At 50.8% G+C, this 23131-nt stretch overlaps 1 protein-coding gene across 3 annotated transcripts; it reads left to right on the top strand.

The window, feature by feature from the left end:
• Positions 1-11023: 11023 nt before the first annotated feature.
• Positions 11024-22804, top strand: TMEM61 (transmembrane protein 61). Of its 3 annotated transcripts, XM_016919181.3 has the most exons (4): positions 11025-11186; positions 11473-11599; positions 16610-16959; positions 22351-22804. In XM_016919181.3, exons 2-4 carry the CDS (start codon positions 11585-11587, stop codon positions 22616-22618), a joined length of 633 nt encoding a protein of 210 aa, XP_016774670.3. In that variant the 5' UTR covers positions 11025-11186; positions 11473-11584; the 3' UTR covers positions 22619-22804. The 3 variants fall into 3 exon arrangements, with proteins under 3 accessions (XP_063657727.1, XP_016774670.3, XP_016774664.3); XM_063801657.1 differs by lacking the exon at positions 11473-11599 and having other exon boundaries at positions 11024-11186; XM_016919175.4 differs by having other exon boundaries at positions 11025-11599.
• The last annotated feature ends 327 nt before the right edge of the window (positions 22805-23131 follow it).

Raw genomic sequence — 23131 nt, 5'->3', positions numbered from 1 at the left:
GAGTGAAACCAATATTCCAGGAAAAGTAAAAACACAAAACTTCAGGTGAGAATTCTGATGGTATTGAGTTAAGGTAACCTGGCTTTCATCCCTGCCCTTTTCATGGTGACGTGAGGTAGTCCTATGTCCCAATATTAAATCGATTCTTGCCTAACTTTAATCAGATTTGGTTTCTGGCAAATTAAAGAATCCTAAGCAAAGGAGGTGGCGTGATCAGGTAGCTGCCATGAGGGGAATGAACTGGAGTGAGGAGGCCAGGGACCAGAGGGAAGTTATTGCAGTGGTCTTGGGGGGAGATGAGAGGCCTGGAACAGAGATAGCTGTCTTGGTATGGACAGCCAATGAATGGATAGAAAACATATTTCCAGAGCAAAATCAGCAGACATGGTTATTGATTAGATATGGAGCCTGAAAGATGGGAAGGAGCAAGGGTGGGTGCTGGAACCACAGGAGGGTGATCAGGTTATGCCATATGAGGCTGGAAATCCAGGATAATGGGTTTGAGGTTTAGGAGGAGGCTCTAGGCTGGATATGAAAATTTATCAGCTGAGAAGTAGTAACTGAAGTCACGGCAGTGAATGAGGTTGTCTAGGGCAATGTAGCAAGGGCCATCGCATGCGCTGCCCAGTCCAGCACAGTCAGTGGACACCTAGTCACCAAAGGAGGGGGTCACAGAACTCTACCCAGAGCCCTGTGAGGGTTGGGGGGCAGGCTGTATGGCTGTATATTTATTTTGGTGGTTGAGGGAGCAGTGACTTCATTTGCAGGCATTGGAGAAGAGGAAGCCAGGATTCACTTGGCTATGTATTCCTTCTTTATACCTTTTCCTTTTTTTCTTTTTTCTTTTTTTTTTTTTTTTTGTTGAGACAGAGTTTCACTCTTTGCTAGGCTGGAGTGAAGCAGTGTGATTTTGGCTCACTGCAACCCCCGCCCTCCCGCCCCTCCCCGCCCCCGGTTCAAGCGATTCTTTTGCCTCAGCCTCCTGAGTAGCTGGGATTATAGGCGCCCGCCACCACGCCCGGCTAATTTTTGTACTTTTAGTAGAGATAGGATTTCTCCATGTTGGCCAGGCTGGTCTTGAACTCCTGACCTCAGGTGATCCACCCGCCTTGGCCTCCCAAAGTGCTGGGATTACAGGCATGAGCCACCACGCCTGGCCGGTATACCTTTTCTTTTTTAAGGGCAAAGTAGCATGTGACTAAGGAGGTGTTAATGATCTGTGCTTGGTAGGAAGAGAAAGGGGGCTGGTGGGGGACATGGGATTAGTAAGGGCAGAAAAAGCCAAAGGAGAGATTGGGAGTGACAGAAAATCCCCATCTAGCCCAATGGCGATAGGGTGGAGAAGAAGCAGAGCCCAATGTGTGCAGGGCCATGCTGTGAGGCGGAAAGAACGGGGACACAGTGGATGACAGATCTTGTTTCCATTCGGGTTAATTCAGCCCTCTGAGTCTCAGTTTCCCCATCTGTGAAGCAGGAATAACAGCAGTTGTGGGGATTACAAATAACCAGTCAAATTCAGGTATTCCTTGATATTTGAACCCTCTTTATCTGAATACTCATGATGATGACTTGCAAAGTTATTACCTATGATTCACTGCCCTGATTGAATACCTGCCTGATTGGTCGACTTGTGTGCCAGTGACAACATGTATGTTGTGGGTGAGCTCTTGTGAGCGTTATGTAGTGTGCACCGCAGTCTGGTTTCAGCTCTTTCTCCCTTTATTGCATTGTCCAAATGTGTTGGGCATCATTTGCTGGCATCTTCCTCACATTATAAGTGCAAATATCTTTTAGGAAAATGCAAAACCAGGGAAGAAAGTGAGCTTAGGTGGCCTAGAAACACTCTTCATTAACAGAAAAAGCAGAAGTGATGAAGAGTACTGAGGGCAGGGGCACGTGCACAGAATGAGGCTGGTGATGCACGTGCCCATCACCCACGCCTGCGTCAGGCAGGCAAGCTATGATGACAAGAGAGTGTGGCCTTGACACAAGCAGATTAGTCTTATGCAAAAACGCAATGACCAGAGCATGGTCCCAGAGCTGTACAACTGTAAGCAAAGGAAAAGCAAACAGGTATGCACTTGGATTTTTTTTTAACCCAATGATTCATTTACGGCTTCAGATAATGAGTCAGAGGCATTTACTTCCTGAATCTCAAACGTCAAAAAGAAAGGGTATCCCCAGTTCCGAGGATGTGGACACGGACAAACCTCAGGCATCTCACCTACCACTTATAGCCACCACCTCCTCCTCTTGCCCCTATACCTCACGGAGGAAACTATTCTATTGATTAGTGTGATTTTCAAATTGGTTTATTTATGTATTTTGTTATGCTAAGTGGCACTTATAGTCAGTACATGTTTAATATACCATTCAGTGTAATTTACATTACAGTAAATGTTCATTGAAAGAAAATATAACATGCATCTACTACTGTACAGTATCATTATGTATCAATAACATCAAATGAGGTCAATACTTTGTATTATATAGAGATTATAAGGCTTCATATTATGTAGAAATCCTTAGTTGTTTGTTAAATAGATGTTTAAGGATGTTTTACTGCTATTTGGACAAATTGGCTAGGCTTTTAGGTGGGCTGTGAATACAATATTAATTTTTCTATTTAAAATAATGGAATATAAGCTCCTGCTGGCCAAGTTTTCTCCAGCTGCCTGGGAAGCCACAGTGGTTAAGGGACCTCCAAATGTTCCAAAGAACAATCTGGAAGCTTCTACAGTGATTGAGAGGAGACAAACACATCCTGGAACTGTTAAATGACCTAAAGAATCTGGTGCCAGAGTCCCAAAATGTCAGAGGCAGGGGTACGGGGACCTTGGAGAGCAGGCAGGCCAACCCTCCCCATCGGACAGAAGGGAAAACTGTGGCCCACCTGGGAAGGGACTGGCCCAGGGCTGCATGATGAATTAGGTGAAGCCTAATTCCTTAGGTGGTCATTAGGTGAAGCCAGATTTCCTGCCCCCAATGCCAGTGTCTTCCCACTCATCTGGTCCATTTCAATTACTGATGGGGAAACCGAGGCCACAGACAGCAATGACTTACTTGGCCAGGGTCACTCTGCAGGCTAATGGCAGAGTCAGGAGTAAATCGGCATTCAGGCCTGTCACCATACTTGGGCACCATCAAGCCCAACCTGTCATTCAGCTGTTGAGAAGCCAGGCCCGGAAAGGGGAGCAAGAGATTGCATTTCTACCAGGGTATCGTTTTGCTGCCCCTGGTGTTCTGGGTTGGGTGGGTGGAGGGTCAGAGAGAGGTGCAATTCTCTGAGCCTGGAGAAGGCTTAGAGGGAAAGGATGATTTGGTCTGAATGGGCTGAGTAGGAGGTTCTTGAGGGACATCAGCCCTTGGGTGAATGGGGCTCTATGGGGAGGGGGATTGGTGCATGGGGCAGGGGTTGAGGCAGGAGGTGGGGTTCTTTAGAAATCCTGGGGTAGCAGGCAGGTGATTCCAGAAGAGCCTCCAGATGCTGACTCAACAAAGTCCAGGATTTCTATTCCATTTGAATGGAAACTTGTGGATTAGTGAGTTCAATTCAAAATAAGAGGACAGAGAAGAGGAAGACAGAGAACTAAGCCCCAGCATAGAGTCTCAGAACTTGAAAGGACACCCGACTTTTTACAGATCGGGAAACTGAGGCTGGGAGGGTGCAAGGACTTGGCCAAGGCCACAAGTCACAGTCAGGACCAGAACCAGCCCCTCCTGTCCAGCTGTCTTCCCACCCATCCAATTTCGGCACATTGAGATTTTGCAACACTGACAGCTGGGCTTGCTGTGATTTTTAGAATCTGTCAACAGAGGGAGCAGCTGGCTCTTTCCCGGAATCTGAGCCTTTTCATGGGTCTGCCTGAATCCCTGAGGTCACTCTTGGAGTCCAGGCTGTCACCAGCCCTCTCCATCCACAGACCCTCCCGGCTCTTAGCTCTTTGTCTTGGTTCCCAGACAAGATTTCCTCCTCCCGCTGGCATGCAGCTTCCCCAAGTTCCAAGTTCCAGGGCTGCCCTCCCAGAACAGCAGCCCCAGAATAGCCCTGGCTGACACACTTGGGCAAAAAATGTATTCCAAGGAAGGCAAAGCCTTGAGGATTCTAAACCATTTCTTACCCACAGACTGTCATTTCCTTTTTTAGAGCATAAACTCAGAGGACGCAGCTACTTCTCTCCATGAATAGGCTGTCTCCCAGGCACAGAATTCCAGGAACCAGCAGGGCCTTTCAAGGTTGGTTTCAAGGGAAGAGTGTGTCCCTTGCAGGGTGGCTGGAGCCAGCTCCAAGAGCCTGAAAAATCATCTTGGCACCAAGTCTGATGCAACTCTGGACCCAACAGGAATCTTGGAGGATTTGCCACAACCTTAGTCATTCACCTTCAAATCATCCACACTGATTCAGCCTCTCCTTCACTGAACAAGTATTTATTGAGCACCTACTATGTGTAACCTTCTAGGCAATATAACTTTTTGGATACAGCAGATTAAACAAAGATTGCTGCAATCACTAAATGAATATTTTGAGAGGTGGATTGTAAAAGAGACTTCTGTACTATTTTATGTGTACATAGAATCAAGTGGGTATAGAACTTTGGTGTTGGATGGACCTGAGTTTAAACACACTCTGTTCTGTGATCTTGGGTAGTTATTTGAATTTCTCTGAGCCTCAGTTTCCTCAATCCTTAGGTGGAAATAAAAATTCCTACCTTATCCAGAATCAGTTAAATATAGAGTTAGCCATATGACCCAGCAAGTTCATGCCTAAGTTACATAACTGAGGGAAATAAAAACATATTTTTTATCTTTCACACAAAAACTTGTATCTGAATGTTCACAGCTGCAGTATTCACAATAGCCAAAAAGTAGAAACAACTAAAATGTCTGTCAGCCAAACAATAAGTAAACAAAATGTTTTATATCATACAATGGAATATTACTCAGCAATAAAAAGGAATGAACTGATACATGCTTCAACATGGAGGAACCTTGAAAACATTATGCCACATGAAAGAAGCCAGATCACATACTGTATGTTTCCATTTATGTGAAATGTTTAGAATAGGCAAATCCATAGAGACAGAAAGTAGAGGAGTCGTTGCCTCAGGCTGGGGGAAATGAGGAATTAGGGTGTGATAGTTAAGAGGTGTGAGATTTCTTTTCAGGGTGATGGAAATGTTTTAAAATTGATTATGATGGATGCACAACTCTGTGAATATACTGAAAGCTACCAAATTGTACATTTTAAATGAGTGAGTTTTACAGTATATAAATTATATATCATAAACTTGTAAAAAGAAAAAAATCTTACCACGTAGGGCTCTTTCAGGATTAAATGAGCTAAGAATACAATGCACCTAGCCTGGTGTCTGGTATTGGCACTTGGTACACATTCAATAGATGCTTTTTTTTTTTTTTTTTGAGACAGAGTTTTTGCTCTTGTTGCCCAGGCTGGAGTGCAATGGCACGATCTCGGCTCACCGCAACCTCCGCCTCCTGGGTTCAAGCGATTCTCCTGCCTCAGCCTCCCGAGTAGCTGAGATTACAGGCATGCGCCACCACGCTCGGCTACTTTGGTATTTTTAGTAGAGACAGAGTTTCTCCATGTTGGTCAGGCTGGTCTCTAACTCCCAACCTCAGGTGATCCGCCCGCCTCGGCCTCCCAAAGTGCTTGGATTACAGGCGTGAGCCACTGCACCAGGCCCAATAGATGCTTTTATTCTGCTAATAATCCTTCACAGTCTGGCTTATACAAAAGGTTAAAATTATGTCCGTTGTCAACATAAGGATGATAGAAACTTTGGTAATCAGTGTTGTGCCTTGAACAGATGTTCTTTCCTTACTCCCAGTCCCTGCCCTTTCTCTGCCTGTTGACATCCTAGATGTATCACAACCCGGCTCAGATGTCATCTCTTTGAAGCCTCCTTATTGGTCTAACTAAAAACCCTGGGGCATTTTTAGTGACCCCCAAAAGGGGCATTCAGAGACACACTCTTGTCACCATCTGGCTTTCTTCCAAATTCTTTGTGAACACACCATCTTTCCATGTGTCCTGCTTTCTGCATCCAGCACCAGGCACCTGGCACAGCAGGGATGATCCTATAATGAGTGTTCACAACACACATGCTCTGTCTTCCTTGCCACAGCACCTGCAGAAGGCAGAATTCTGAGATGGCTCTCATAGCCTTTGCCCTCCGATGTTAATGTTTTGATTATGTGACATGGCAAGAGGAATTCTGTAGATGAAATTAAGATTACTAATCAGCAGACCTTAAGGTAGGAGATGGGTGGGTCTAACCTAATCATGGGAGCCCTTTAAAAGCAGAGAGTTTTCTTTGGCTAGTGGTAGAAAAGGCAGTCAGACAGGTTTAAGGCACGAGGCAGACTTGGCTTGAGGGAGGTTTTCCCTTGCTGGGTTGGAGGGGGCTAGGGGGCAGCCACTAGGAGCAGAGATTGGCCCCCTGGCTGACAGCAGGAAAGAAAATGAGGACCTCAGTCCTATGACAAGGACCTGGATTCTGCCAACAACCTGGATTACCTTGGAAGCAGATTCTTCCCCTAAGCCTCCAGACAAGAGGCCAGCCCAGCCAACACCTTGCCTTTGACTTTGACAGACCCTACGCAGAGAACCCAGTTGACTCCAGCTGGATTTCTAACTTACAGAAATATGAGATAATAAATAGATGTTATTTTAAACTGCTAAGTTTATAATAATTTGTTGTGTAGCAATAGAAAACTAATGAGGCACCCATCTCTGGAGAGAAGTTTTACCCCTATTTTTTAAGTGATGAGGTCCAGGGAGGTATGGTTGCTTGGCCAAGATTGCACAGCACATGAGTGACAGGCTGAGCTACAGCCTAGGGCAGGGGCCGGCAAACATTTTTTGTAAAGGTTTAGATAGCAAATATTTAGGCTTTGTGGGCTATACAGTTTCTGTCATAACTATTTCGTTCTAACATCATAGCACAAAAGTAGTATGTAAAGAATGAGCACAACTGTGTTCCAATACAACTTTTTAGAGGCTACATTTTGAATTTCATAAAATTCTGTATGTAATGAAATATTCTTATTTATTTATTTATTTTTGCGACAAAGTCTCGCTCTGTTGCCCAGGCTGGAGGGCAGTGGCATGATCTTGGCCACTGCAACCTCTGCCTCCCAGGTTCAAGTGATTCTCCTGCCTCAGCCCCCGAGTAGCTGGGATTACAGTTGCCCACCACCACACTCGGCTAATTTTTGTATTTTTAGTAGAGATGGGGTTTCACCATGTTGGCCAGGATGGTCACGAACTCCTGACCTTAAGTGATCCATCCTCCTCAGTCTCTCAGAGTGCTGGGATTATAGTCGTGAGCCATCACGCCCAGCCATGAAATACTCTTTATTTTCTTCAACCATTAAAAAGATGTGGAAACTATTATTCTTAGTTGGCAGGCTGTATAAAAACGGGCAGTGAGCCAGGTCTGGTCTATGAGCCACAGTTTGCCAGCACTCCCCAGGTGCCCGACTCCTAGCCCAGGGTGTCAGTGATTATCAATAGGGCTAAGGGGTGGTACAAAGCGTGCTGGACACCAAGGCTCTGTGTCTAGGTCCCTGTTGTACTTCAGATTTGCTATGTGACTTCAGGCAACTCACTTTCCTTTTCTGGGCCTATAAATCAAAGCAGGGTAATGGCGTTCAAATCTTTTCTCTACGCACCCCCCCTACCCCCAGGGACTTTTCCAAAGCAAAGCTAATACAGAACTCTAGCTTCAAAAGCTGACCTAAAGGGCACCTGCTCTGACTGGCCGGGAATGTGGTTGGGGTCCCTGTTCACTTCCTCTCGTTCCACTCCCAGGAGCTCCAGAGTCTCTGTAGAACACAGTGTGCAAACCTTTGAACCAGCCAGTCTCTAAAACCTAACTAAGGCAGTCTAAACCAGGGATTCTCAACTCGGTGCTTGACATCTGGGACTGGATAATTCTTTTTTGGGGGTGCTGTCCTGTCCTGTGCATTGTAGGTTGCTACTAGACGCTGTTTGAGATGGGGTCTTTGTCACTCAGGCTGGAGTGCAGTGGCGTGATCTCGGCTCACTGCAACCTCTGCCTCCCAGGTTCAGGGAATTCTCCTGCCTCAGCCTCCCAAGTAGCTGGTATTACAGGTGCCCGCCACGACGCCTGGCTAATTTTTGTATTTTTAGTGAAGCCGGGGTTTCACCATGTTGGCCAGGCTGGTCTCAAATTCCTGACCTCGGTGATCTGCCCTCAGGTGATCTTGGCTTCCCAGAGTGCTGGGTTTACAGGCTTGAGCCACTGTGCCTGGCCTGATTTCTTTTAACTTACTGACATTTTCTGATTTTTCTGCAATGTCCAGCAATTTCTCTTCACTGAAAAAAAAAAAAAAAAAAAAAGAAGAAGAAGGCAGGCATGCAGTTTTATTTTTGTCAGTGTGCTCAGGGCTAGGATAGATGGACCTGTGAAGCCCTTTGGAAGCCTGGAAGAGGGACCAGATTATACTACTTTGGGACACTGAGAAGTCACCTAGAAAAGGTAACCTGTAACCTGAGTTTTAAGGGAAGTGCATGAGCTCACCAGGTGAGGAAAGGGCCTTTGTGACCAAGGTGTGGCATTGTCCCTGGGACACAGTGAACAGTGAGTTCAGGCATGATATGGTAGGGAGCATAGGAAGTGAAGCTGGGAGGTGGCCAGGGATTTGGTTACAAGACTGTGGATGCTTGGAGCTGGGGTTGTTATTCTGAGGGCAGTGGGGGAGCCATTGAAAGGTTTGGCAGGTGAGGGACTGATGGGGATGCTGGTTTGGAAGCTCAAGCTGGTGTCTCATGAAGGGCAGTCAGCTTGGGGGCAGAGAGGCCAGTGAGAGGCAGGAGCAGGAACACAGGCTGTAACAAAGAGGGGACAATGTGGCAAAAACTGGAGAAGTGCATACGGGTCTGGAAGATTCAGACTGACATGGATTTCAGCACCTCCTCTCCCCAATCCCCACTTATTAGCTGTGAGCCCTGGGCAATGCACTTCTCTCTGAGCCTCCATGACTTAGCTGAGGTGACAACGAAATGGGAAGAGTATGTGGCTGGTGACATGTAATAAGTGGGTACAAATGGTAGCTCCCTTCCCTACCCGCTTGAGGCAGAAGCTGATGGCCAGTTTTCTTCTGAGTCGCCCAGCTGAGCCAGGGAAATTCTGAGTGTGCTTGTTTAGAGAGGGTCACCACCATGCCTGGGCAGCATCGCAGATCTGACGCTGGGACCAGTTTCTGAAAGGTGGGGAAGAAGACAGAGCCAGAAAACCTGGGTTAGATTCCTGGATTTCAATTAGCACCCAGGCCCATCCCCTTCTGGTCCCAGCTGTACTGCATCTGGCTGGGTCCTGAGCCAAGTGACACCTGGTCCCTGCACTCAGGAGGTCCCCATAAACTAGGGGAGATTCACAAATAGAGCCATTGTGTCAAGTGAGGACATACCCTGGCCAGCTCCTCAGGCTAAGGTCTTACTAAACCCCAATAGCTACTCTAGGAAGGAGGTGCCATTGTCTCTATTTTACAGATAAAGATGTGGCCAGTCTTCTAGTCTGAAAGTGGCTAAGGCAGGAAGGAACCGTGACTTGTCCAGTTTCAGGGCCTGAGCTTCCAGCCTGGCCCAGGGATTCAGGTTGAAGCAGGGCCCGAGGGGTGTGCTAGCAACATCAGCCTGTCCAGGCCTGGACCCCAACATCAGCAACATGTGACTCACTTCTGGGACTACACAGGCAGGGCTGGGAGGGTCCATTTTGACCAGTGAGGGGCCCACAACACACACAGATGCCTGCCCTGTGGAAATGAGTGGAGCCAAATGCTCTGTGGCCTCCACCTTCCCATTCATATCTCCCCTGTGCCCACAAGGGTGCAAAGAGGGCTGCCAGTGGCCTTGGTCCCACCTACAGACTGAAAGTCAAAGGAAGTCTGCCTGGTCCTTGTCTCAGCTCTGTAGCCTTGCACACACAGGCCTGTGCCCTTCTCTGAGCCTTAGTTTCCTGGTGGGATATTTCTTCAGAGACAGAGTTTGGGGGCCCAGGGCCCTGCCGCTGACCTGCTCTGTGACTTGGAGCCAGTGGCTTCCTCTCTCTGGGCTTCAGATCCCTGCTGGCCAGGCTGCTCCACCTTCTATCCTTGGGCTGGGAAGAGAGTCAGTCACCCCCAGCTCACTGGGGAATCTAGGCCATGCCAATGGCAAGCTGGCCCCAGTCCCCCGGCTTGCTGGAGTAGCAGGAAAGGGCAAGAACAAAACCCAGACCCCAGCTGGTTCTGGAACTGGCTTCCCTTGGCCCACATGAACTTGTCAGGATCTCACCAGCCTGTGACTTCACCTACAAGCTGCTCCTTCTGCCTGGATGCTGTTGTCCACTCCTACTCTCCTAAGACACCTCAGATGTCCTCTTACGGAAGGATTCTTACACACACGCACACACACACACACACACACACACGCACACACGCGCGCGCGCACGTAACCCTTCCTCCAGGCTCCCAAATCATCTGTCCACAAAAACTGCCTTCAGTAGCCACTTAACCTGCATGCTTAAAGCATTCAATCCTCACAGAACTGTGAGTTAGGGATTATCAGTTCTCCTTGAGGGAGGAAGGTTCAGAGAAGTTAGGTGACACATCTTCAGTCCCTCTCCGGGGCCTCCACTGGCTGGGGCAGTGACGCCGGTAACGGGGAGCACTTTAATGCTGGTCATTATCGCTGAGAACGCCTTCCTCCCCAGGAACTAGGGTCCTGGAGGGACGAGAGGGCTTGCTGTCTGACTGCTGTGAAAAAGCAGGTTCGGTCAACGCAGTCTGCAGTAAACACCTCGGCAAGTGACTTTCCCCTGTCTGGGCCTCAGTTTCCCTTTCTATAAAATGGGGGTGAACAGGACTGGGCTCGGGACTCCTAAGCCCTGTCCGGCTGAGCGTCAACGGCTCGGAGGAGTTTGTCTCCATTTCCAAGCCCGCCCTGGAGCGCTCGCGGGGGCGTGACGGCCCCCAGGACCCAAGGTTCCGATCCGCGCCAAGGCGTTCCGGTCAGCAGCAGCCCCGCGGCTCCTCGGGCCCCGCCGCGCTGGCAAGCCCCAGTCCCCGCCAGCCCAATCGTGCTGGCGCTTTAAGGACGGGCGGGGCCGGCTGGGCGACAGCGCTGGACACCTGGAGCTGCCCGAGGACGCATAGGAGAGGTGGGGCGGGCGTCACCACCGGAGTGGAGGGCGAGGCCCGGGTCCCGCGCTCCCCTGGGCGCCCCACGGCAGCCTCAGAGCCCCGCGGGGAGCGCGCAGCCCTCGGGGCGGGCGCCGAGGGTGAGGCCTGGCTCGGTCCCTGCGCACCGGGTGCGGGCGGCGGAGAGGGCGCGGCTGGTGAGCCCTGGGAGGGCCCAGGAGCCAGACCTCGGTTTTGCGGGCTGGGGAGCAGGGCTCGGGGGCAGCGGCCGGGCCCCTCCGCCCCTAACACCCGCGCCTCCTGCAGACCCGAGGGTCGCCGCTGGTAGGGTCGCTCAGCCCTGGCGTCCTCCACCACCACACCTTCACCTGCGCCCGGCTCCCTGCGCGCCTGGACAGCGCCTGCTGCCCGCCTCCCGATGGCCCTGCCCCAGGTGGGTGGAAACGGCCTTCTCCCTCCTTTACGGGCACTCAGCCCCTTCTGTCGTCGACCTTGCCCCGACCCCTTCCCCTAACCTCGGTCACGGTGGCTTGGTGGGCAGTGTGGACACCCGGGGCTCTGCCTGGGTTTTATCTTGCTGGGTGGCTTGAGGCCATGGCACTCAGGGCCTCAATTGGGGAACAAGAACAAATTCTTGTTCGGACAGTTTCGTCTTTACAGAAAGCGGCATCTAAAGTGCCCTTATTGGGGCCGGGTGCGGTGGCTCACGCCTGTAATCCCAGCACTTTGGGAGGCCGAGGCGGGCTGATAACTTGAGGTCAGGAGTTCGAGACCAGCCTGGGCAACATGATGAAACCCTGTCTCTACTAAAAATACAAAAATTAGCCGGGCATGGTGGCGGGCGCTTGTAATCCTAGCTGCTTAGGAAGCTGAGGCAGGAGAATCACTTGAACTCAGGAGGCAGAGGGTGCAATGAGCCGAGATCACAGGACTGCCCTCCAGCCTGGGCGACAGAGCAAGATGGAGTCTCAAACAAAACAAAACAAAACAAAAATGCCCTTATTGGTATGGAGTAGGGCACGGAGAATGGCATGGCGTTCCATCCTGGCTTTGTGCAGGAGTGGGTGCAGGAGGGAGGCTCTGTCCTCCGGACTCTCCTGACAGGAGCAGGGCCTTTCTACTAGACTTTTACTGAAGATGCTGCCCCCTTGCCAGGGAGCAGATGATAGATTCAGGCTGGCCCTGCCACCAGTGAGCAGATAGGGCAAGATGAAGGGCAGGGACAGGTGCTGAGCACTGCTGTGGAAATAAAAATAATCATAATAAGAATAAATTTTATTTTAATATATTCTCATTCTGAGAAGCAATATGGTATTATTGTGCCCATTTACAGGGGAGGACACTAAGGCGTGGAGAAGCTGGATCCTGTCAGTGTCAGAGCAGGGTGCATCCTCGGTCCAGCCTTGTGTCCCTGTGACTCACTTACAGCCTGCCGTCTTGCCATCTCATTTTCATTACCTGCTTTCCCCTTGCAGGCAGGGATTTGAACTCAGAGATGCTGGGTGGTCACAGAGCTAACAGGGAATGACCACTGTAGTCAGAGGGGGTGATCAATGGATGCATCTGATTCCCGGAAAACCCTCCTCTGGCTGGAGGGAGGTGGGGGCAGCTGCAGTAGACAGCCTTCTGGGAAGGGGTGCAATGAGGGTCCTGGATGTGAGCAGAGGGCGCTCCAGGTGGAAGGAGCACAGGTCTAGTAGAGGGTCCAGGTGAAAGGAGTTTGGGTGAGAACACCCTGCTGATAGTGACATCCCTGACCTATAATAATAAGGAAAACAACCACTGCACAATGGAACAGGCTGCCCTTCATCCAGTGGACATTGACCTTCTCCACCCCAACCGTCCCCCAGGATGGCAGGTTAGCATGTGCCCTGCCTGCTGTGGGGGATCCACATGGAAGGAGCGAGACCCACACAGAAAATGACCCCGACCCCATGTGAGAACACGCAAAGGGCAGTTGCAGGGGCTAGTCTGAGGCCCGGGAGGAGTTAAGCTGGGAAGGAGGGCCATGCATTCTAAAGAGTGAGAGCTGCCCGTGCCAAAGACAAGTACATCTATTTGCAGCATGGTCTCAACTTTCTATATTAAAAAATATTGATAGACCTAGCTGTACACACAGACAGGGATTTGACTCAGACTAGACCTGGGTCCAAATCCAGCAGTAACCCTAGTGGACAAATTGTCACCCTATTATGCTCACCAATTGTGGAGAAATTGTCACCCTAGTGGCCACAGTGTCTTTAGGACACAGTGCTGTTGTGGGGATTAAGTGAGGGGACACCTGTAAAGTCCTTGGCATGGTGCCCAGCCTGGTAAATGCCCAGCCTGATAAATGCACAGCACACATCTGCTGCTGCCATCATCCTGTATGCAGGACAAGGGGGCAATGAACAGGAAACAGCCACCTGGGGATTTTGCTAATCTTTGAGAGGCAAGATTAGTGGTGATTTGTGTTTTGCTTTTTTTTTTTTTTTTTTTTTTTGAGAAGGAGTCTCACTCTGTCACCCAGGCTGGAGTGCAGTGGCGCGATCTCGGCTCACTGCAACCTCCACATCCTGGGTTCAAGTGATTCTCGTGCCTCAGCATCCCGAGTAGCTGGGAATACAGGTGCCCACCACCACGCCTGTTAATTGGCTAATTTTTGTATTTCTAGTAGAGACGGGGGTTTCACCATATTGCCCAGGCTGGTCTCAAACTCCTGACCTCAGGTGATCCACCCACCTCGGCCTCCCAAAGTACTGGGATTACAGGTGTGAGCCACTGTGTCCAGCCTGTATTTTTAAATTTTTATTCGCTTCTGTGGTTTTCTCCTTTTTCCACAATGAGCAGCGACTATTGTTTGGTAGAAAGTAAAAAGCAGTGTAGGTTGCCCCACGCAGGTGTGCCTAGGTGTGCGCTCCTCCAGTGCTGAGAACCCTGCTGTACCTGGCTTTGGACCAGGTCCTTCACCTTTTTGGGCTCACTCTCCTCATTTGTAAAATGGGACTTTTCATCTGGCCTGCCCACCTGTAGGGAGGCAGGTGCGATGCTAGGTATAAAGGGGGACTGTTGAGTACCATGGCATACAGGCAGTGCTTACTGTTCTTGATTTGCTTGTGTGTTTTGTTTTTTGAATTTTTTTTCCCAGAAGCAGGTTTCTCCTCTTGACAGACTCTCCTAGCTCTTTGACTTTGGGGATGGGGGACCGGGAGTAGTCAGAATTTTTTTCTCCCTACATGAAAAGGCTTTGAGCTGGAGACAGGAGGCACTTGCCCCCTGGACAGATTCACAGGAAGAGAACTGCAGGTAATTTACGAATGGAATTTCTCTATATGCATCCAGAGGTCTAGGGGTGCAGAAAGATTGAGGTCCACTCCCAGAGCGCCCCTTTTACATGTGTACATTCTCTCTCTCTCACACACACACGCACACACACACACACGTGTGTTTTTAAACACATTTGGTAACATGCCCTTTTGAAATCTAAAGTTTCACCTACTGCATCTTGAACATTTGCCATGCCCTTCAGCTCCCATGGGATCATGCCTTTGAGCAGCCGCACAGCAGTATGTCATTTGGATATATTGTTGTTGGCTGGGCAAGCCCCACTTGGAAGGGATTTGTGATCACTGAAGCCTCTCTTTAAGGTCTGTGGCCCCCGCTGCCTGCTTCACTGGCTCAGCCTCTGGAAGAGGAGACAGTGCTTCTGCAAATCCTCCTAGCAGCCTCCTAGAGAGCCTGCCTTTTATCCGATGAGGAAGCAGGCCCAGGGCAGGTGAGAGGCTTATCCCATGATACAGCTGTAGCGGGGGCACCAAAGCCGGGACTGTCCTTCATGTCCCTGTGCTGTGGCAGCTGGAATCCTGCACTGCCTCCTCTCTCCCAGCTCTTCACAACTGTGAGGGTGGATTTTCACCCAACCAGCATTGATTTATCCAGCAACACTTTCCCTCAGTTCAGAGGATTTATTGAGCACTATTATATGCTAGGCACTGAGGGGATATAGTGGTGAACAAGGCCAACATGGACCCTGCCCTCAGGGAGCTCACAGACCAGGGAGTGGGATAAGTGAAGCAGAAGTTAAGCACAGGTTTCTGCTGTGGCAAAGGTGGCCCAGGGCACTTAGGGGTTTAAAGTTAAAGTGTCTTCAGAGAAGGCTTCCCTGGTGAGGCTGAGCTGAGCTTTGAGGGGAGCTAATAGGAAGTTACAGGTACAGGGACTGGAAGGTACAATGGACAGCCTAGAAATTGGCTTTGGGGACAACTCAGACCTAGGTTTCCGCCTCCTACATCTGTGTGATCCGGGGCCAGGACCCTTCCAGGTTTTTCCCCCCGTGCATTCTTTTATTTAATTGAGACAACACTGTATGCATAATTTAGTATACTAAGTTGAAAAAAGCAAGATATGATAAATGTTTCCTCCTCTTGTTAAACCTTTGTGCTGAGCTTGATTTTTTAAAAAAATGGGCTAATATTAATTATTCATTCTAGAGATTATGCCATAGTTTACTCACCATTTCTTTACAATTGAACATTTTAGCACTTTCCAAATTATGACCATTATTAATAAGGCCACGGTGAACGTGTGTGTGTGTGTGTGTGTGTGTGTGTGTGTATGTGTGTGTGACAGAGTCTCACTCTTTTGCCCAGGCTGGAGTGCAGTGGTGCGATCTCGGCTCACTACAACCTCTGTCTCCCAGGTTCAAGTGATTCTCTTGCCTCAGCCTCCCGAGTAGCTGGGATTACAGGCATGTGCCACCATGCTCAGCTAATTTTTGTACTTTTAGTAGAGATGGGGATTCACCATGTTGGCCAGGCTGGTCTCGAACTCCTGACCTCAGGTGATCTGCCCGCCTTGGCCTCCCAAAGTGCTGGGATTACAGGCGTGAGTCACTGCACCCGGCTTGGTGAACATCTTTTTCCATAAAGTTTTGCTCTATGTTGCGAATTTCGGCCTCAGACTCTTCAATACCCCTCTTTCACACTTGTTCTGGGTCTCGGTATCTTCCTCTATTCAGTAACAGTGTCCATCTCACAAGATTGTGACCAGGTGAAGTCAGGCAGTGCATAACCAGCAAACCCTGATCCTGGCAGGCCTGGAGGTTCCAACACGCGTTACTTTTCTCTGTCCCAGCTTCCTGTGTGGCAGTCAGGGTGGGAAGTTTTAGACCCACCAGGCAGATGGGGCCCCTGAGGCCTGGAGGGAGGCCCTGAGTGAAAGTGGTCATACTTAGCTCCTGAGATTTCCGAGTCATGGTGCTGATACATGTTTACCTCTGACCTTCAGAATAGCCCGGCAAAGTCAGGGGCATCATCTCCACTTCACAGATGAGGAAACTGAGGCCCAGAGGAGTTAAGTGACTTCTCCAAGGTTGTACAGTGACCTCAGGCAGAGGAATTAACACCTGGCCTCCAGCACCTTTCATATGGCCCATTTCCTCTTCTCCCTCCTTCTCTGTGTCCAGATGTGTGACGGGAGCCACTTGGCATCCACCCTCCGCTATTGCATGACAGTCAGCGGCACAGTGGTTCTGGTGGCCGGGACGCTCTGCTTCGCTTGGTGGAGCGAAGGGGATGCAACCGCCCAGCCTGGCCAGCTGGCCCCACCCACGGCGTATCCGGTGCCTGAGGGCCGCAGCCCCCTGCTCAGGTCCGTCAGCTTCGTCTGCTGCGGTGCAGGTGGCCTGCTGCTGCTCATTGGCCTGCTGTGGTCCGTCAAGGCCAGCATCCCGGGGCCACCTCGATGGGACCCCTATCACCTCTCCAGAGACCTGTACTACCTCACTGTGGAGTCCTCAGAGAAGGAGAGCTGCAGGTCAGCAGGGCGGGGTGTGGCAGCGGGTGGGGACTGCAGGTAGGGGCCCAGTCACACCAGCCCACCAGCCAGCATTTGTAATTCCAGCAAATTCTCAAGGGGTTCCTCCTTTGGATCAGGCTTTGCCCTGTGTCCTGGGTACACGGAAGCTGATCAGTACAGCCCTGAAGGAGTTTAAAGCCCCATGACAGAAGCTGATGATGACAAACCGGAGTAGGTAGTGCTGTGTGAGAGAGGCATGGCTTTTAAAGACATGGAGAAACCCAGGAAGGCTTCCTGGAGGAGGTGGCAGCTGAGCTCAGCTTGGTATGGGACAGAATAGCAGAGGGTTAAAAGCCTAGGCGCAAGAGTCAGACCCACTGGGACCCTGTTCTGGTTCTATCACAAACTAGCAGTGGGACTTTGAGTAGGTCATGCAATCCCCCTAAGCTTTAACTTCCTCATTTGAAATGAAAAGGACTAATAGCAACAGCAATAATAGCAAACCCCTCTACAGTACAGCCCTGTGCCAGGCACTGTTCAAAGTGCTCTTCCATACTCGCTCAGCTGATCCTTACAGCAGCCCTCTGAAGTAGCTACTGTTATGAGTTCCATTTGTAAAGGAGGAAAAGGAGGCATGGAGACACTAAGTAACTCAGCCAAGGACATCAGATAGTGTGTGTCAGAACCAGGACTTGAACCCAGGCAGTCTGGCCTCAGAGTCTATGCTTACGCCCACTCCCTACTTCAGGTGACACTTGGGAAAATTAAATGAGATATGTATGTTGAGCTTTAGCCCAGTGCCTGGTACACAGTAGGTGCACAGCAAATGTCAACTTTTCCTCTAGTGGACATGGTGGAAAAGAGGCATTTTAGGCAGGCAGAAGAGCATGCACAAAGGTATGGGGTTGGGGACAAAGTGTTGCATGAAGACAGCATCTCTCAACCTTTTATTTTCATTATTGGTCTCCCCACCCTGCCTTGTGCCATCCTTCTTAGACTTTTTTTTTTCCAAATCCTCCTCCATGAAATTGTAACACCCCAGATACACTGTGTATTTGTTTATGTTCTATATGTATATCTGTGCTTTATACATAAAAAGAGTATTACCCTCCCCAAGAACCAATGTGTGTCCTGTTGAGAATGCATGTATTATGCATGCCCTTTTATGTACTTATGTGTTCAACAAAGTACAGAGTGTGCCTATGTACTAGGGGCCTGTGTACATCACCTCCTGTCTTTTCTATTTCCTGCAAGGTAAGAATGACTGTTGTGTCTGCAGAAAAGGAAGGGGAGGCATAGCTAGAAAGTGGCAGGAGCCTGCTGGCCGCACGGCTGGCATTCTTCCTCCCATGTCAGTCCTAAGCCCTGGATCCCTGTGTGTGAGGGGCTAAGCCAGACTGCCATGAGCTGGCCTGGGACCTGGGACCTGAATGCTCTTCCTCCCTGTTTTAACAGGGAAAATGTTTTCCGAGTCGAAGAATGTAGGAGCATTCCTGCTACCAGCCTGTGACTTCTTAAAGCTAGAGATGATGCAGTACAGTCAGCCCTTTCTGTCTATGGGTTCTGCATCCATGATTCAACCAACCATGGATCCAAAATACTTGAAATAGCATTTACATGTGTATTTACATAGCATTTACATAGTGTTAGATATTGCAGGGCCTTGGGGACTCTCCAGCCAAACCCTTCACTTCTCAGATGAGGGACCTGGGTCTCAGAAAGACCAAGTGACCTAGCTGGTGATACAGTGAGTTAGTGGTCAGTTGGAACCAGGCCAGGCCCCACATGCTCTGGACCAGAGCCTGCTCCTCCCACCCAGCCAGGCATGAGTGCAGGGGGTGGGTGTTGCCTGTACACACAGCCATGTTGTTGCAACAGGGTCTAGGCACAGCTGCACCTGGCAGGTGGGGCCCCTTGGCCTTCACTCCCAGTGGGCCAGGGAGGAAGCCCACCTAGGAGGCCACAGGGTGATCGTAGCCCATCGAGCTCCAAGACCCCAGTCGTAGACTCAAAACTGGGTGGCTGGGGGTCGAGGAGGCTGCTTCTGCTGGAGGTGCTCTTTCCTGTCCTGAGGTTGACTCAGCCCAGCCCTGCTGCCTGCAGAGCCCAGCACCTGGCCCCCATGGGTGGCTACTCTGCTATTCCTGCTCCCAGGCACCTCAGTCTCTGGTGGTGCCCACTGTGGGTAACTCTAGGTCAGAAATAAAGCCTTCCTGGGCTGATGGCTTGGGCAGGTCCCTTCCCCTCTTGGCCTCGGTTTCCCCGTTTATTCATCTACTTACTCTTTCATGCATGTACCTAATATTGATTGAGCACACGTAGGTATGCTGGGTGCTATTCAGAGAACTGACGGTGCCACAGTGGGCAAAACAGACAAAATCCCTGCCCTCAGGAAGCTCCTATCTTGAGTGTAAGTCCCCTTAGTGAGGTGGCTGGATGTGGGGCCTCCAGTAGTCCCTGCTCTTTCTTTTAGAAGCTGTGTGTCCTTGAGGATGTTACTTAGACTCTCTGAGCTGTGTCTGACACCTCTTCTCTCAACTGGGGTGAAGACCTTTTCCCAATCATCGCTGTCAGGCTCAGATGAGATGAGAGTTAGGGAAGCGTGCACTCTGTAGCTGGTACACACATCTGCTTTCTCTGCTATTCCTGTTTTAATTTACAGTGCGCCCTCATGCCCACTAGATTTGAGCCTCAACTGCTTATGAGGTAAGTGTAAGGATTAGGCCCATTTGACAGCTGAGAAAACTGAGGTGAGGAGAGATGAGGTGGCTTGGGGGAGAGGTGTGATAGGTGGACTTAGCTTGAGCTTTGCAGTCAGACGAAGCTGGGGCTTTGCCACTCAGTTGACACGTGGCCTTTACTCATCTGTAAAGTGGGTGCAGGCCTCTACCCCCCAGGGTGGTTGTGAATATGAAAGGAGATTAGAGAACTTAAGTGTTGGGCAAATTGTATTTCATCCCTTGCCCCACTCTTCCTGGGTTTGCCTGACTCAGCTGAAAGGCAGTGGAGCTGGTGCCAGGCCCAGGTCTCCTGCCCCAACCAGGCTCCAAAGATTGGGGTGAGCCCTAGCCTCCATGGCACTTCCCATGCGGGGAGACCACTGTGGCAGGACTGCCCCACACAGCTGCCGAGGCGCCATATCCATGAATGGGGCCTGCTCCCAGAGGGGTGTGATGCAGCTGCCCTGCTTGCTGAGTTCCTGGCATCCTCGACTGTGACCTTGGCGACTTGGAGCTGGGCGGGCCCAGCTGGTCACTAAGGTGACAGAAGGTGGTGTGAGGGCCGCTTCACATCTGCCCTCTAAGCAAACTTCCTGCTGTGGGCAGAACTCACCAGCACCTGTGCCCTGCCCTGCCAGCTGTCACCTGCTGGGATGGCCCCAGGCCTACCCAAAGCCTGTCTCAGGTGTCCAGGGCTCTAAGTGGGGCTGGAGCATGGCTGGGAGGTGAGCAGGCAGGAGATGGGGCTCTGGAAGCTAATTACTTACACTTTTCTGAGTGTTGTGAAACATTTGTTTTTCATTTTTTTTTTTGCCCCTGAATCTGAAAGGAGAAATATTATCCTCATTTTACGGATGAGGAGAAAGAGGTTCAGAGAAGGTGTAAATGTGGTCCAGGTCACACAGCAGTAGAACCCAACTTGCCTCCTTCCAGGAGCAATATTCTCTGTCCTGCCCTCATCTGCAAGGATGCAGGGAACTCAGAGGAGGGTGAGGACAGGCACTATCTCAGCTTCCTGGGCTGTCTTCCAGAGAAGGCAGGGAGGTCTGTGAGAGTTCACAGGAGCACTGGACAGGGAGTTCCATGTTTGGGACTCCTGGCTGGTGTCCCAGGGATTTCTGGCTGGTGCCCTGCCCTGTACTGACATACAGGCTGGGGTTCAAATCCAGGATCCCATCAATCTGCTCCGTCACCCTGGTCTGTGATTGGGAGCAGTGAGCCTCCCAGCAGGCTGCTGTGAGGCTGCAGTGGGCCGAGAAGACACATTGCCGGAGAAAGTCCAGGTCCCCGGTGGGTGCTGGGCGTTCACCTGAGGGGCAGCAGCAGGTTCCATCTACCAGCATGGGCCCCTCCATCAGCGAAGTCCCATCTACTGCTTCTTCTGTTCCCCAGACTGGCCTCTTGCCATTGGCCCCTCCTCGGTCTAGACAGCAGGACCACAGGTATGGAATAAACTGCTTCCCAGCAGCTCCAAACTGAGGAGCCTGGCAAGTGACTCAGCCTCTCTCAGCCTTGTGGGGCCTGCCATCTTGAGGCCTGTGATAAGCTTTGCTCCCTGACCCATTCCCCACAGGAGCCCCTTGAGATTCTGCTCATAACCCCACTTACGTCCCGGGCACTGAGTGCTGCCCTCCGTGAGCCCATTTAACCTGCACTCTGTCCTGTGAGGCAGGTGCCACTACCATCCCCCATTTTACAGATGAGTAAACCAGGCCTCGATGAATGGAATTACAGACCCATGATCTCCCAGCAGGAATGTGTCCAAGCAGGGAGGTGAACCAACCAGTGCCCAGACTCATAACCACCCTCAATGTTGGAAGGGACCTTCAGGATCACCCCCAAAGCAGGAGCAGCCCACACCCAGGATCAGCGACATTCCCACCCCACTCCCCACTGTGTGTCCCAGGTTGGGGAGGGGCATTGGATCCCCAGAGATGACCCGCCAGGGCTCTGAGGGGGCCGACATCTGGTCTCATTCCTATCAGCCTTAGGCTGGCTGGGGCGTGGGTGATCTGTCTCAGGGTCTGGCCTGCAGAACTTGGTCTCTGCCTCAAGCTCCTGTGGGGTGGTTTAGTTGGCCAGGGGTGGGGACCAGAAAAGAGTCACAGGATAGCAAACTGTCCAGAGATAGAAGTGGTTGATCTGGTAAGTAGTAAGCTCTCCATCCCTGGAGGTATGCAAGTAGAGATAATCACTTGGCAGACATCATATCAAAATCTAAAGCATCCAGATGGGCAGAGGAATTGAGGTCTCCCATTCTGCCCTGGGCATCCCAATTCTGATCTTGTAAAGGATATTTCAATAGGCGGGAGTCTTCTGTCTATGGACCACCATCACTCAATCTTTCGACATGAAACACCCATAAGCAGCTACCCTCAGCCCCTGGACTCTCAGTCACTGCCCTAGGGTAGGACTTACCCTGAAGAGAGGACTGAGGAGGCACCAGGAGGTGCTGGGAGCACATACAGGGAACTAACTCTATGGAGCAGGGAGTGGGTGGCAGGAAGGCTGAGGGCCGCAGGGGCTGGCTCATGCCAAGTTTGAACTGTGTATATGGGACCCTGGAGAGCCACAAAGGCTTGGAGCAGGGTGTGAAGACTTCTCTGCCCCCAACCTTCCTCACTGTCTCTCTGGCAGGCAGCAGGGTCTGCCCCAGCCCCTGCTAACAGCCTCTCTTCTGTTCCTGCAGGACCCCCAAAGTGGTTGACATCCCCACTTACGAGGAAGCCGTGAGCTTCCCAGTGGCCGAGGGGCCCCCAACACCACCTGCATACCCTACGGAGGAAGCCCTGGAGCCAAGTGGATCGAGGGATGCCCTGCTCAGCACCCAGCCTGCCTGGCCTCCACCCAGCTATGAGAGCATCAGCCTTGCTCTTGATGCCGTTTCTGCAGAGACGACACCGAGTGCCACACGCTCCTGCTCAGGCCTGGTTCAGACTGCACGGGGAGGAAGTTAAAGGCTCCTAGCAGGCCCTGAATCCAGAGACAAAAATGCTGTGCCTTCTCCAGAGTATTATGCAGTGCCTGGGACACAGTAGGCACTCAGCAAATGTTCATTGTTGAAGGCTGTTCTATTTATCTATTGCTGTATAACAAACCACCCCAGAATTTAGTGGCTTAAAATAAATCCCATTTTATTATGTCTCACGACTCTATGAGTTGCCTAGGCCAGCTAGGGGTGTTCTGCCCTCCGTGGTATGGGTGAGGCTACAGTCTTCAGGGGCCCAGCTGGCCAGGACATCCTGGGTGGCACTCCTATGGCCAGCGGTGAGTGCTGGCTGTCAGCTGGGAGATTGTGTGCAGGTGAGAAAACTGGGGCCCAGGGGTACACATCGTGTTTATAACCAGAAGAACATGGCCTCTGAATTCAGACCACCTATGTATAGGTTCCACCAGGTACCATTTTTTTTTTTTTTTTTTAGATAGGATCTCACTGTGTCACCCAGGCTGGAGTGCAGTGGCTCAATCAT

This window comes from Pan troglodytes, chromosome 1 (genome assembly GCF_028858775.2).
Source record: "Pan troglodytes isolate AG18354 chromosome 1, NHGRI_mPanTro3-v2.0_pri, whole genome shotgun sequence".
Lineage (NCBI taxonomy): Eukaryota > Metazoa > Chordata > Mammalia > Primates > Hominidae > Pan > Pan troglodytes.
This window is presented reverse-complemented; position numbering and strand designations above follow the sequence as displayed.